Source organism: Vicia villosa, linkage group LG6 (assembly GCF_029867415.1).
Source record: "Vicia villosa cultivar HV-30 ecotype Madison, WI linkage group LG6, Vvil1.0, whole genome shotgun sequence".
Lineage (NCBI taxonomy): Eukaryota > Viridiplantae > Streptophyta > Magnoliopsida > Fabales > Fabaceae > Vicia > Vicia villosa.
This window is the reverse complement of record NC_081185.1, coordinates 59,545,467-59,559,543: the sequence shown is the minus strand read 5'-3', so window position 1 is coordinate 59,559,543 and position 14,077 is coordinate 59,545,467. Positions and strand designations below refer to the sequence as shown.

The 14,077-nt window shown below is 38.5% G+C and overlaps 2 protein-coding genes across 2 annotated transcripts; one reads left to right on the top strand and one right to left on the bottom strand.

Moving 5' to 3' along the window:
* Nucleotides 1-2,749: 2,749 nt before the first annotated feature.
* LOC131613731 (uncharacterized) lies at nucleotides 2,750-4,693 on the bottom strand. Its single transcript, XM_058885377.1, has 2 exons — nucleotides 3,461-4,693; nucleotides 2,750-3,412 (listed from the first exon to the last, which is right to left on the bottom strand). The coding sequence occupies exons 1-2, from the start codon at nucleotides 4,691-4,693 to the stop codon at nucleotides 2,750-2,752; spliced, it is 1,896 nt and encodes a 631-aa protein (XP_058741360.1).
* A 5,787-nt stretch (nucleotides 4,694-10,480) lies between these two features.
* LOC131613730 (uncharacterized) lies at nucleotides 10,481-13,324 on the top strand (the record flags this gene model as incomplete). The annotated part of the gene is made up of 2 exons (XM_058885376.1): nucleotides 10,481-10,485; nucleotides 12,103-13,324. Coding segments are annotated over exons 1-2 (1,227 nt in total), but the record flags the coding sequence as incomplete, so codon positions are not given.
* Between the last annotated feature and the right edge of the window lie 753 nt (nucleotides 13,325-14,077).

The window sequence follows — 14,077 nt, the reverse complement described above, 5'->3', positions numbered from 1 at the left end:
TAGTTGAAAGCATACTGTCACCAAAAAGGTATCCTGACTCCTTAAGGTTTGCCATAAAAGCTAAGTTGATATTTCGTTTTACAAACATCACGTTTTTACAAATATCACGCTTTTACATCTCCTGTTTTTATGTTTTTCAAAAAAAAACTCGAGATAGACGTACGCATTGCATCTCATGAATTCATTATTAAACATATTCTGCTACATAATTTCAAATGTTAGCATCAGAAAGAATCTGCACAGGGTACGACTAATGACTAAAAGTCATCCCGACAGACAAAACCATTTCAGAAGCAATGTCTCTGATGTATACAAGGGGCATTGCACGTTTTGCCCAAACAACTTGGGGAAATCAAATCAAGATTCCAAGAAACTCTCAAATTCCAAACAGTCAAAGTCACATCCCAAATGGGTTTCAAACTATTCCTCGATCAATCTGGGGCAATCAAGTCAAGATTCTAAGAATCTCTCAAGGATGCCAAAACAATCAGGGGCATGCATCCAAGTAGATCTGAAGCTACTTCCCAATCAATATGGGGCATTGTCCTGGGCCTATGACTACTAGGGGCATGACGCCCAGAGTGCACATCTCATAAAGTCCTCACGAGGCGAATCTTTCCAAAAGTCCCTACTAGCAGGGGCAAATCTATGCAAGTCAAGTTTGACATCTTGATCAATACTCAGTGGTGTGTCCTAATCAATATAAGTCCAGGAATGGCAAGAGCTATAAATTATTGGGGGCAATATTCAAAGCATTCATGCCTTCCCACGAAGCCGGTTACACAGGATCATATCCCCATAGAGTAATCACTAAGAAGATACCTTCAGATGTTCTCGGCCCAACAAAGACTTAGTTCCCTAACGGAGTTCACATCTTTGACATTGTCGGTTCCCCAACACTTTTTCTCTTCTTCAAACAAGGTTATTCATCTCTCTTATCCCCGGTCAGGGTACATCAAGATCAATCATCCAAATCGCTTTCATCCCCAAGCAAAAATCATAAATCTCCAGCTGAGCATCTTCAAGGAAAGATCAGACAACAAAATCACAAGGACATAGAGATTTATTTTCTCAATCCAGATAACATAAATCATATAATATGTCATAAACATATTCATACATTGCATACATTACCTCATAATGAATTCATACATAACACGCAAGTTTCTCATTTATTTTGAGAGACTCGTCGCATAATGCATGTATCATGACATTACATAAAGATTAACTTTACCTTTTTCAGGATACAAGTACAAGCAGACGAACAAAATCTCCAATTTTCAAAGATCTAATTCTATCATCACGAACGGTGTAGACACGATCATTTTCAAAGTCTAATTCAGTTACTACGAACGGTGCTGACACAACCAGAGATCTAATTCCATCATCACGGACGGTGTGGACACGATCAACTTCTCCAAAGTCTAATTCAGTTACTACGTGAAATTCTGGAGTCAGATACGTGATGTCGAATAGGATGTCACGACACTACTATCTGAATAATTTTAAACCAATGACCAAGAAAGAAACAAACAAATAACAAACAACACAAGAGAGTTGTTAACCCAGTTCGGTGCAAACACACCTACATCTGGGGGCTACCAAGCCAGGGAGGAAGTCCACTATAAGTAGTATCAATTTAGAGTAATACAGTTCAAGATTACACCTTTCACTTAATATCTACCCAATGCAACTTCGACCTAATACTACTTAGATCAGAGATTCCACTCACTCCCCCTCAATCACAGCAGTGATGAATAACACTCAACGAATATGAATAGAAGACACACTTCAAGGACACAACTTGATCTTGCTTAAAAGCTTCAATCAAGTACAATGATACTCTTGCTTAAAAGCTTCAAGTACCTCTTACAACTCAAACAAAAAGACCTAGACCAAGACAATCATCATGATGATTGTTTGGCTCACAAGAAAGCTAGAACTTAAAAACCCTAATAACGAAAACCTCATAAAACTTCTCATACAAAATCTGTGCACGGGCTGCAGCTTCTTCATAATATATATAGCCTTCAAAACGCAGCAGCTGGGCCTTGGATCCAAATTAGTCTTTAACCTAATTAAACTAATTTCCACAAATCAAGGAACCAAAGTAAGAGCAATTAAAGACGTCCTTGAAAAGATCAAACAAATCATAATCTAATATTTCCAAGTAAGGCGCAGTCCAATATTTCCAAGTAAGGCGCATAGGATCTTAACAGATCACACAAACAGAATTAGTAACAGAATAAGATGTAACAGCTACGGATGTCATGACATCGGCCTTGACATCAGGTAAAGGCCTGCACAAATAAAGACTTCACTACAGTAGAATGCATGTCATGACATCAGTTTTGACATGATAATATCACAATGAGTTTTACCAAAAATTACAGCCAATCAACAACATCTACAAACTCCCCCTTTGGCAAATTTTTGGCTAAAACAAGAATAGATGAAACCATATAATATCAGAGCACAAGCAGCAGATCACAACACCAAGAATATAGAAAAATAAATTCTGTAGCAAAAGGGAAACAACAACCAGCTTGTTTAATCACCAGAAAAACCAGAAAACAGCTATTTAAACATCTGTTACAGAATACCAATATCCATTGTCAAAGAGACCAGAAACCAGAAAATATCCATTACTCCCCCTTTTTAGCCACAAAAGGAAGCCAAACCAAAACAAAAGTACAAAAAGAGAAACACCAAGTCAGTCAAAAGAGAAAACAGCATAAATGAAGTAGGGCTAATTGTCAGATCCACCAGTCTCTTCATCACTAGAGCCACTAGTCTCTTCACCAGCATCACTACTCCCAGTCTCTTCAGCACCCTCACTATCCTCAGCCTCTTCATCATCACCACTATCAACACCATTTTCTTCATCATTAGTTTCACCATCACTTCCACCAGCATGATCATCATCTGCAGACTGCTCAAGTCTTTGAATGAGCTTTTCAAGCTTCATCTTCCTATTGTCCAACTCTTTACAAGTCTCTTTCAGCTCAGCAATAAGAGAGGATTTGTTCACAGATTTGCTGGTTTGTGATGTCCCAGCAGATGTTATGTCATCTGACCTTTGGAGCAGCTTATAGTGGAAGGACAAAGCACTCTCCCTCTTACACACAAAGTCTTTAGCTTTCAGAATTCCAGGGTATTGCTTGAGGATTATCCCACATATCAGGGATGGAAAAGCAATGGGTAGCTTGGTAGCAGAGGTACCAACATGCCTCATAGTTTGATCAAATACGTAAGTTCCATAATTAAACTTTGTCTTGGTTCCCACAGCATATAAGAATCTACCTAGGCCAACAGTAATGGTAGAAGTGTAATTGGTAGGCACCCAGTTAGCAGCACCAATTTTGTGCAGCAAAGCATACCTGACATTAAGAAGACTAGCAGACAATTTACTCTTTATGGGTCATTTCTTAACCTTACCACCAGTGATAACTTTGCACACCTCATTGTCAGTCACTTCAAGCTCAGGTTGAGCCTCATCATCCCTACCTAGATAGAGGTTGACAACAGTTGGGGAGAAATCTATACATTTTCTTCTAACATACACCTTATGAAAATCCTCAGCTTTCCCATCAGCACAATCTTGAGACAAATTTACTATAAACTCCTTCACGAGCATTTCATAGCATTTAGAAAAATGAGTAACAGTTTTAAGCAAACCTGCAGATTTGATGAGCTTCATGACCTCTTGACATTCCAGAGCATCATTTGCAAGCTCTCTTTCCAGAGCCAGTCTTCTCTGATAAACAAACTTCCACTGGATAACATTTGAAACATAGTGCAAATAAATGTTGTCCAAGGGAACATCACGAACCTCTATGGAGGATTTGATGACAACAATCTTCTTCTTTGAATGGATGTCAAGGACATCACTTAGGACATTGTCCTCTGAGTCAGAAACACTTCTTTCTTTCCTCTTCTTCACAGCAACCTTGCTCCCAGTTCTTGAAGATTCAGCAGGGACCTTCTTGATCTTTTCTTTGGTGGCATTCTTTAGAGGAGCAACTTTAGTCTTGGGAAGATGTTGATCATCAACCTGCTGTCCCCTTCGAGCCTTGACTCTGTTAGAAATGCTAGAGATGAGGTCATCATCAGCAATGTCAATAGGATCATCTAGATTATCCAGATCCACCACATCATTTACACTGTCAATAGGGCGAGTAAGCTTCTCTTTAGGAGAAGTAGCAGTGACCTCTTCAGCTTTCTCTGTTTCAAGAATCTCAGCATCTTTAGCTCCAGATGTTTCAACATTTTTAGCATCAGAAGTCTCAACATTGTTAGCTTCAGATGTCTCAACATCAACATGATCTTTGCTAGCATCAACATGATCGTCTTTGCTGTTCTCAGGAGCAGAAGCTTGGGCTAAAGGAACAGATATTCCTTCTACCTTGTGACCTTCATTCAAGATTCTCGTGACAAGACCTGCGATCGCATTGTGGACATATGCAGAACCCTCTTTATCCCTAGCAGAAAAAGTTTCTGGAACGGACCCACCAGTCGATTTTCGTGCATGCATCTTTCTTGGTATACTACTAACAGGATCAGTAGCCGGAACCGTGTTCAAGGGCACAACATCCATCATAACATCCTGATCACTCACCATATTTGGTGCCCTAGAATCGGATACTGTTTCAGAGCGGGAAGTCGTCTTCTTTGAAGGAGAAATCTGAGACATGGTGAGAAGGAATGAAACGATGGGGAAGGGTTTGTGAATGCAAAAAATTGGTGAGGTAGAGTGAATGCAGAAAATAGGATTTGTGGGAATAGGGACCGTTTGGAAGGAGTGAAAGTGAGGGGGAAAATACACTTTAATATGCAATGATAACAAATATTTGGAGAATAGAATACTATTGGCCCCACAAACGGTTAATTGCTCTAATTCCTCACAAAGACAAATACCTAGCTTACTTCTCAAATTTTCAAATTGATTAGCATCCAAAGCTTTTGTGAAAATATCAGCCAGTTGAAGGTTAGTAGCAACATGTTCCAAGGCAATTACTTTATCTTCAACAAGATCTCTTATGAAGTGATGCCTAATATCAATGTGCTTAGTCCTACTATGCTGGATAGGATTCTTTGAAATATTAATGGCACTTAGGTTGTCACAATATAATGTCATGACATCTTGTGTGACATTATATTCTGTTAACATTTGTTTCATCCAAACAAGCTGAGAACAACTACTTCCTGCTGCAATGTATTCTGCCTCTGCAGTGGATAGGGATACACAATTTTGTTTCTTGCTGAACCATGAGATAAGGTTATTCCCCAAGAAGAAACATCCTCCTGACGTACTTTTTCTGTCATCAGCACTTCCAGCCCAATCTACATCACAATATCCAGTGAGAATTGGTTCACACCCATGAGAGTAGAGCATACCATACTCACGAGTACCATTCACATATTTCAGAATCCTCTTGACTTAATTTATGTGACTAATCTTGGGTTCTGATTGATATCTAGCACACACCCCAACAGCAAAAGCAATATCAGGCCTACTAGCCGTGAGATACAGCAGACTTCCTATCATGCTTCTATACAAACTTTGATCAACATTAGTGCCCTTTTCATCTTTGGACAATTTTAAATGAGTAGGTGCAGGTGTTCTTTTGTGACTAGCATTTTCCATCCCAAATTTTTTGACAATGTTTTTGCCATACTTGCTCTGAGAGAGAAAAATTGAGTCTTCCATCTGTTTAACTTGCAGCCCAAGAAAGTAAGTTAATTCTCCAACTAGACTCATTTCAAATTCTGATTGCATCTGATCAACAAAATGTCTAATCATCTTGTCTGACATCCCACCAAACACAATATCATCCACATAGATTTGAGCAATCAGGATCTTTCCTCCTTCATCTTTAACAAAAAGAGTTTTATCTATCCCTCCTTTCCTGTAACCATTACTAGTAAGAAACTCAGTTAGTCTCTCATACCAAGCTCTAGGAGCTTGTTTCAGGCCATAAAGAGCTTTTCTTAGTTTGTACACATGATCAGGATGGTTTGGATCAGCAAAGCCTTTAGGTTGTTCCACATAAACTTCCTCACTCAAGTATCCATTTAAGAAAGCACTCTTCACATCCATCTGGTATAGTTTGAATTTTAGAATACAAGCAACTCCTAACAACAATCTAATTGACTCAAGTCTAGCAACAGGAGCAAAAGTTTCATCAAAGTCAATTCCTTCAACATGAGTGTATCCTTGAGCAACTAGCCTTGCTTTGTTTCTGATAATAGTTCCCAGTTCATCTGACTTATTCTTGTAAACCCTTTTTGTTCCAATGACATTTGTACCTTTAGGTCTTGGAACCAGCTCCCATACTTCATTCCTTTCAAACTGGCCTAGTTCTTATTGCATAGCATTAATCCAAAACTCTTCTGTCAATGCTTCCTTAACATTCTTGGGTTCAATTTTTGATACAAAACAGGAGTTTGAGACCTGTTCTCTTGACCTTGTAACAACTCCATTGTTGGGATCTCCTATAATAAGTTCACTAGGATGATCTTTTTGAACTCTTATAGAGGGTCCTTTGTTAGAGGGTTCAGCTTCAGCTTCTGTAACAGTAGGACTGCAATCATCTTCTTTCTTAGATCCTTCAGCTGCGGGTTCCCAGAATGTTCCAACATCATATGTGACATCTGCTTGTTTGTGAACATCATCAACCACTACATTTATGGATTCCATGATTATTCTGGTTCTTGAGTTGAAAACTCTATAGGCTCTGATGTTTGTAGAGTAGCCCAGAAAAATCCCTTCATCACTCTTGGAATCCATCTTCCTTCTGTGATCTCTATCAACAAGAATGTAACACTTACTACCAAACACATGGAAGTATTTGACAGTGGGTTTTCTTCCCTTCCAGATCTCATACAAAGTGGTAGAGGTTCCCTTCCTTAAGGTAACTCTATTATGAACATAACAGGCAGTATTCATGGCTTCAGCCCAGAAATAAATAGGGAGTTTCTTAGCATGAATCATAGCTCTGGCTGATTCTTGAATGGTTCTATTTTTCCTTTCAACAACCCCATTTTGCTGTGGAGTAATAGGAGATGAAAATTCTTGGTGTATTCCTTCAGAGGAGCAGAAATCAGCAAATTTTTGATTCTCAAATTCCTTTCCATGATCACTTCTGATTCTCACAACATCATTTTCCTTTTCCCTTTGAATTCTTTGACACAGGTCTTTGAATACATGAAACACATCTGACTTCTCTCTGATGAAGTTTATCCAAGTGTATCTGGAGTAGTCGTCCACAACCACATAAGCATATTTCTTTCCACCAAGACTTTCCATTTGCATAGGTCCTATCAAGTCCATATGAAGCAGTTCTAGAACCCTGGAAGTAGTCAGATGTCTAACCTTTGGATGTGACATCCTGGTTTGTTTTCCTACCTGACATTCACCACATATTCTTCCTTCATCAATTTGTAACTTGGGAATTCCTCTCACAGCTTCCATAGAAATAATCCTTTTCATACCTCTTAGATGAAGGTGACCAAGTCTTTGATGCCACAACTTTGCTTCTTCTTCTTTAGGACATACAGTTGAGTAGCTAGATTCATGAGAAACCCACAAGTAACAGTTATCTTTGGATCTGACTCCCCTCATTACTACTTCTTTTCCTTCATTAGTAACCACACACTCAGCTTTAGTGAAGTTAACTTGGTATCCTTGGTCACAAAGTTGACTAATGCTTATGAGATTAGCAGTCAAGCCTTTGACCAACAAGACACCTTCCAGATTTGGAACTCCTGAGCAGTCTAGTTTTCCAACCCCTTTGATTTCTCCTTTAGCTCCATCACCAAAAGTTACATAGCTAGTAGAATGGTTTTTGATATCTACTAATAGATTCTTGATTCCAGTCATGTGTCTAGAACATCCACTGTCAAAATACCAATCTTCTTTGGTTGATACTCTGAGAGATGTATGAGCTATTAAAGCCAAATTTTTAGGTGTCCACTGTTGCTTCTTGATGGGCATGATCTGCTTGGGTCTGTAGTATGGAGCTTGGTCTGGGTATCCATATAATCTGAAACAGAAGGGCTTAATTTGTCCAAATCTACCACAGTAACGGCATCTCCATCTTTGAAATTTCCTCTTCATTTTAATTTTGTCATGATGTTGAGTCACATGTTTTGACATCGGGTTCAACATCTTAGATTCTGGTTTAGCATTACTACTAGCTTGAGGATGTTTCTTTGCACCAACAAATCCTATACCAGACATATCTCCTGAACCCTTTCCAATCTGTAAAATCTCTTCCAACATATCAGAACCACTGTTTAGCATTTTGACAGATTTTGACATCTGATCAAGTTTGGATGTTAGCATGGTAACTTCACTGTTTAGACCAGATATAGTTTCACGAAGCCCTGTGTTATCAGCCTCCAACTGAACTATGTATTTCTTCTGCTTTTCACATTGTTGAGAGACTTCAACACTTCTGATACATAGCTTCCTGTAAGATGCTGCCAATTCTTCAAAGGTTAGCTCATCTTCACTAGAATCTTCATCAGAGACACAAACACCAATAAGGGTTGTGACATGTTTGGCAGACTCTTCTTCAAAATCACTCTCAGAATCTTCATCAGACCAGGAGACTTACAGTCCTTTCTTTTGTTTCTTGAGGTAAGTGGGACATTCAGCTCTAATATGTCCATATCCTTCACATCCATGACACTGAATTCCTTTGCTTTGATTGTACTTTTCTTCAGGTTTTACCTTTCTGCTAGAGTCATAGGATCTGTTAGTGTCAGATGAGATGTTCTTGACATTTGGTCTTGACTTCTGATCCATTCTTCTCATAATCTTGTTAAATTGTCTTCCAAGCATGGCTATGGATTCAGATAGATTTTCTTCTCTACCTTCCTCTACTTCTTCTTGAGAGTTGGACACAAAAGCTAGAATTTTATTCTTCTTTTCAGTATTGCCACTGATCCCCATCTCAAAGGTTTGAAGAGATCCAATTAATTCTTCTACCATCATATTGCTGATATCCTGTGCCTCTTCTATAGCTGTGACATTCATATCAAATCTCTTCGGCAAGGATCTAAGGATCTTTATCACTAGCTTTTCATCAGACATTTTTTCTCCTAAAGCTCCTGAGGTATTAGCAATTTCAAGTATATTCATGTGAAACTCGTGAATACTTTCATCATCTTTCATCCTTAGATTCTCAAACTTTGTAGTTAGCAACTGAAGTCTTGACATCTTAACTTTGGAGGTGCCTTCTGTAACATCCTATTTTTATTATATTTTAATTAATTAGGATTATTTGATAATTGGTATGGTTTGTGTGTTTATTTAATTATTATTTGAATAATAATTATTTGATTTTGTGGTAATGTGTTATTTACCTAATTAATAAGTGGTAGAATTTTATTTGGAACTAGTTAAATGGGCCTAGTTGAGTGAGAAAGAGTATTAGGTGGGTTAAGCCCAAATGAGATAATGAGAGTTAGAAGATAATGTTATGAGTTAACCTAAATTAGATAGAAAGATAGAAAGAAAAGTAGAGAAGAGAAAAGAGGCAAAAGAGTAGAAGAGAGAAGAGAAGAGGATTGTAGATTCTTGAAGTTAGAAGGAGAAATTCAAAAGGTAAGGGTTTGAATACAAGTTCTTATAGGCTATATGATTGGGTAATGTGTTTTGTTGTGATTATCTCTTCATCTTTGCAATCTCATGGAAACATAGAAAAGTTAGGTTTTTATGAATAAATACAAGAATTGATGATTTGAAATGTGCCTAGTTGATGTTTGATGATGGTATGATGTTATAAGACCCATAATATGTGTTGTCTTTGTGTTTATATCATGTATTCTGTGGTTGTTCGTAATGTGTGATGTTTTCCAATTTGATTTGGGTTAAGTTTAGAGGTTTTTGAATGAGATTCGTATGTTGTTTTTGGGTTTTGGGGTTTTCTGAAATCGCCAGTTCGCGCCGCGATCCCTTGTGCGCGCCGCGAACCTCTTGGCAGAAACTTGGGAAAAACTGGATCTGCTCAGTTCGCGCCGCGATCCCTTGTGCGCGCCGCGAACTGCTTGGCAGAAAGTTTGGGATTTTTGAACTCGCTCAGTTTGCGCCGCGAACCCTGTTAGCGCCGCGAACCCTGTTTTACAGCACTTTTTCTAAACTTTGAAAGGCCGTAACTTTTGATCCGAAACTCCGTTTTATGTGCCGTTCGAAGCGTTGGAAAGCTATCGTGATATTATATATGATAGTATAGGATTTAATTGTACTTGATTGATTAATTGTGATGTTATTGAATGGAATGACGTGTAATTGCCTTATGTGCGTTATGTTAGTATGTGATGTATATCCATCGTTGGAAACACTTTGTGTAGAGGTAATCATGATGTGTGTGATTGGATATATGATGGTTGTTATGCCTTATTGAATTTGTTAATTGTGTTGTGAATGTTGTGTACAAATGGTGGATAATTCATAGAGTTGGATTGTGGTGTTATGCGGTGAGTTAAGATTGATGAGATAATCTTAATTGCATAATTTGTTGGTATTTGTACATACATTCATAGCATGGTCGGCTTTATTGTGGAAGCGGTGAAACTTGGGTTCACATGGTAAGAGACGTTGATCCTTAATTGGAAATAGGCGTAGAAGACGTGATCCTTAATTGGAGATAGGCGTATTGGCTTTGATCTTGTCCGGATCGGAAGCGTGGCTTGGATTCTAAACATTGAATCGGAAAGCGGTGAAACATTGGATTCACATTGGGTACCACATGCATTGAGTCACATTTGTTGCATCTCGAGTCACATTGTGTGTTATGTGATTGTCTTGTATACATGTGATTTGTTTTGGAGTGATGATTGGTATATGATATGTGAATTGCCTACTTGAGAAGTGTGATGAATAGTGAAATGTATGCTTGTTTATGTTTACATTTCCCATTATTATGTTTTCTATAAGAAGTTGAATTCTCACCCTTCTGTTTGAATGTTATCCTTCGTTGGTAACGTGCAGGTTCCGACGAGTAGTAGCTTGTCCGAGGATTTAGCCGAGGAGCTCCTGAGTTTGTTATTGGATTAGGTAGCGAGTCATATGCTCTGATCATGTAACACTTGGGGGGATTTTATTGTAGTCTTATGCTTATGTTTGGGTATTGCTATTCTCTATGTTTTGTTGGATATTCGGATATATTTGTTTGAGATCTCGGATATGTTGTTTAAGGCTATGTAGCCAAAATTGTGGGTTGGATGTTAATTCGAATTTGGTAGATGAATATAGTATGGGATATATTCATTGAAATTTTAATAGCAATTAAATTATTTTTCCGCAAGCGTTTATGCATAAGTATGAAAGTATGAGATTTACATTGTGTTACAAATATGATCTTTGCATATTAAGAATGTTGGATGTTTTGCCTTAGGTTTTCATTGTGATGGAAATAACATGTGACGCCCTTTTCCTTTATGCATGCTTACTCTGTTAATTGTATGATATATTTGGGGTTAGAAAAGGGGTGTTACATTAGTGGTATCAGAGCATGGTCGACCAGTTGGTCAGAGTCGTTAATGTCTTTAATTCCGTTGTATTAGATTTGTGTATCTGACACGATCGATACTGTTTTGTTTGTTTTGGGTTGTTGGTTGTCGTAGGACGATGGATGCTGGAAGGAATGATGATGCCATTGCTGAAGCATTGAGGATGTTGGCTGGATCTCTTGGTCAAATTCCTCAAGCTAATGCTGGAAATCGGAATGGTGATGATGATGAGTATCGTGCTTTGGGGAAGTTCCAGAGGAACAATCCTTCTACATTTGAGGGTGAGCATGAACCGGATAAAGCTCAAGCTTGGTTGAAGGCGATTGAGAAGATTTTTCGGGTCATGAATTGCACCGATGCTCAGAGAGTGCAGTTTGGTACTCACATGCTGGAAAAGGAAGCTGAAGATTGGTGGGGCAATATGGCTCAGAGATTTGATGAGGAGGGTACTCAAGTTACTTGGGATCTTTTCCGCGATTCGTTTTTGGAAAACTATTTTCCAGAAGATTGCCGTGGAAAGAAAGAAGTGGAATTCCTTGAGTTGAAGCAAGGAAATGGTACTGTTGCTGTATATGTTGCTAGATTTCAAGAGCTTATCAAGTATTGTCCTCACTACAATACTATGAATGCAGAGATATCTAAGTGTTTGAAGTTTGTGAATGGTTTGAGACATGATATTAAGAAGGCGATTGGTTACCAACAAATTACTCATTTTACGGAGTTGGTTAACAAGAGTCGTATCTATGATGGGGATAGTAGGGAGAGTGCTTCTCACTACAAGACTATGAATGAGAAGAAAGGTCAATTTCGTGGGAAACCGTATGATGATAAGAAGAAACAATTTGGTTTTGGCAAGAAGTCAAGTGGGGGAGGAACTTCTACTCCTCTTAAGTGCTTCAAATGTGGTAGTGAAGGTCATCGTGCTGTTGATTGTGGTAAGGATTCTGTGACATGCTTCAAGTGTGGCAAGATTGGTCACAAGGCAAACAAGTGTGGAGTTGGTTCGAGTGTGACTTGTTACAACTGTGGTGAGCAAGGTCACATTAGCACCAAATGTGATAAGCCAAAGAAGGAACAAGCGAAAGGGAAAGTGTTTGCATTGTCTGGAGCGGAGGCTTCTACCGATGATAGGCTAATCCAAGGTACGTGCTTCATTAATGGTACACCTTTGATTGCTATTATTGATACCGGTGCGACACATTCTTTCATTTCTTTGGATTGTGCTAAGAGATTGAATCTTGTGTTATCTGATATGCATAGACGTATGGTTATTGATACACCTGTTATGGGTTCTGTGTCTACTTCTTTTGTGTGCTTGAATTGTCCTTTGAGTATTTTTGGTAGGGATTTTGGGATTGATTTGGTTTGTCTTCCGTTAGAGCAACTTGATGTGATTTTGGGTATGAATTGGTTAGAATTTAATCGTGTGTATATCAACTGTTTTGACAAGACGGTTATCTTTCCTGAGATTAGTGTTAAGGAAGATTTGTTTTTGTCTGCGAAGCAAGTTGGTGAATCTGTTCAAGATGGGGCTGAGTTGTTTATGTTATTGGCAACCTTAGATGTGCATGAGAAAAGGACCATTGAGGAATTGCCAATAGTTTGTGATTTTGCGGAGGTATTTCCTGAAGATATAAGTGATTTACCGCCGGAACGTGAAGTTGAGTTTTCGATTGATTTAGTTCCTGGAACTAGTCCTGTATCGATGGCTCCTTATAGGATGTCTGCTTCTGAGTTGAAAGAGTTGAAGAGTCAACTTGAGGATTTGTTGGAGAAGAAGTTTATTCGTCCTAGTGTATCGCCGTGGGGTGCACCTGTTTTGTTGGTTAAGAAGAAGTAAGGTTCTATGAGGCTTTGTGTTGATTATAGGCAATTGAACAAAGTAACGATTAAGAACAAGTATCCACTTCCAAGGATTGATGATTTGATGGATCAGTTGGTTGGAGCTTGTGTGTTTAGCAAGATTGATTTGAGGTCTGGGTATCATCAGATTCGTGTGAAGGCGGAGGATATTCAGAAGACTGCTTTTAGGACAAGGTATGGTCATTATGAGTATTCTGTTATGCCGTTTGGTGTGACTAATGCACCTGGTGTATTCATGGAGTATATGAATAGGATTTTTCATGATTATCTGGATCAGTTTGTGGTTGTATTCATTGATGATATTTTGATCTATTCTAAGAGTGAAGATGATCATGCTGAGCATTTGAGAATTGTATTATCAGTGTTGAAAGAGAAGAAGTTGTTTGCTAAGCTTTCTAAGTGTGAATTTTGGTTAAAGGAAGTGAGTTTTCTTGGCCATGTGATCTCTAGTGGAGGTATTTTTGTTGACCCGTCAAAGATTGAAGCTATATCTCAATGGGAAGCTCCTAAGTCTGTTTCCGAGATTAGAATTTTTCTTGGTTTGGCTGGTTATTATAGGAAGTTCATTGAAGGGTTTTCTAAGTTATCTTTGCCGTTGACATTTTTGACTAGGAAGGGTCAAGCTTTCATTTGGACTTCGCAATGTGAATCGAATTTTCAAGAGCTTAAGAGAAGGTTGACTTCTGCTCCTATT

Coding starts and splice junctions, on each gene's coding strand:
- LOC131613731 (XM_058885377.1), bottom strand. CDS start 4,693: ATGTCTCAGATTTCTCCTTCAAAGAAGACGACTTCCCGCTCTGAAACA. Junction 3,413..3,460: donor TTGAAGTGACTGACAATGAG/GTGTGCAAAGTT, acceptor TGACCCATAAAG/AGTAAATTGTCTGCTAGTCT.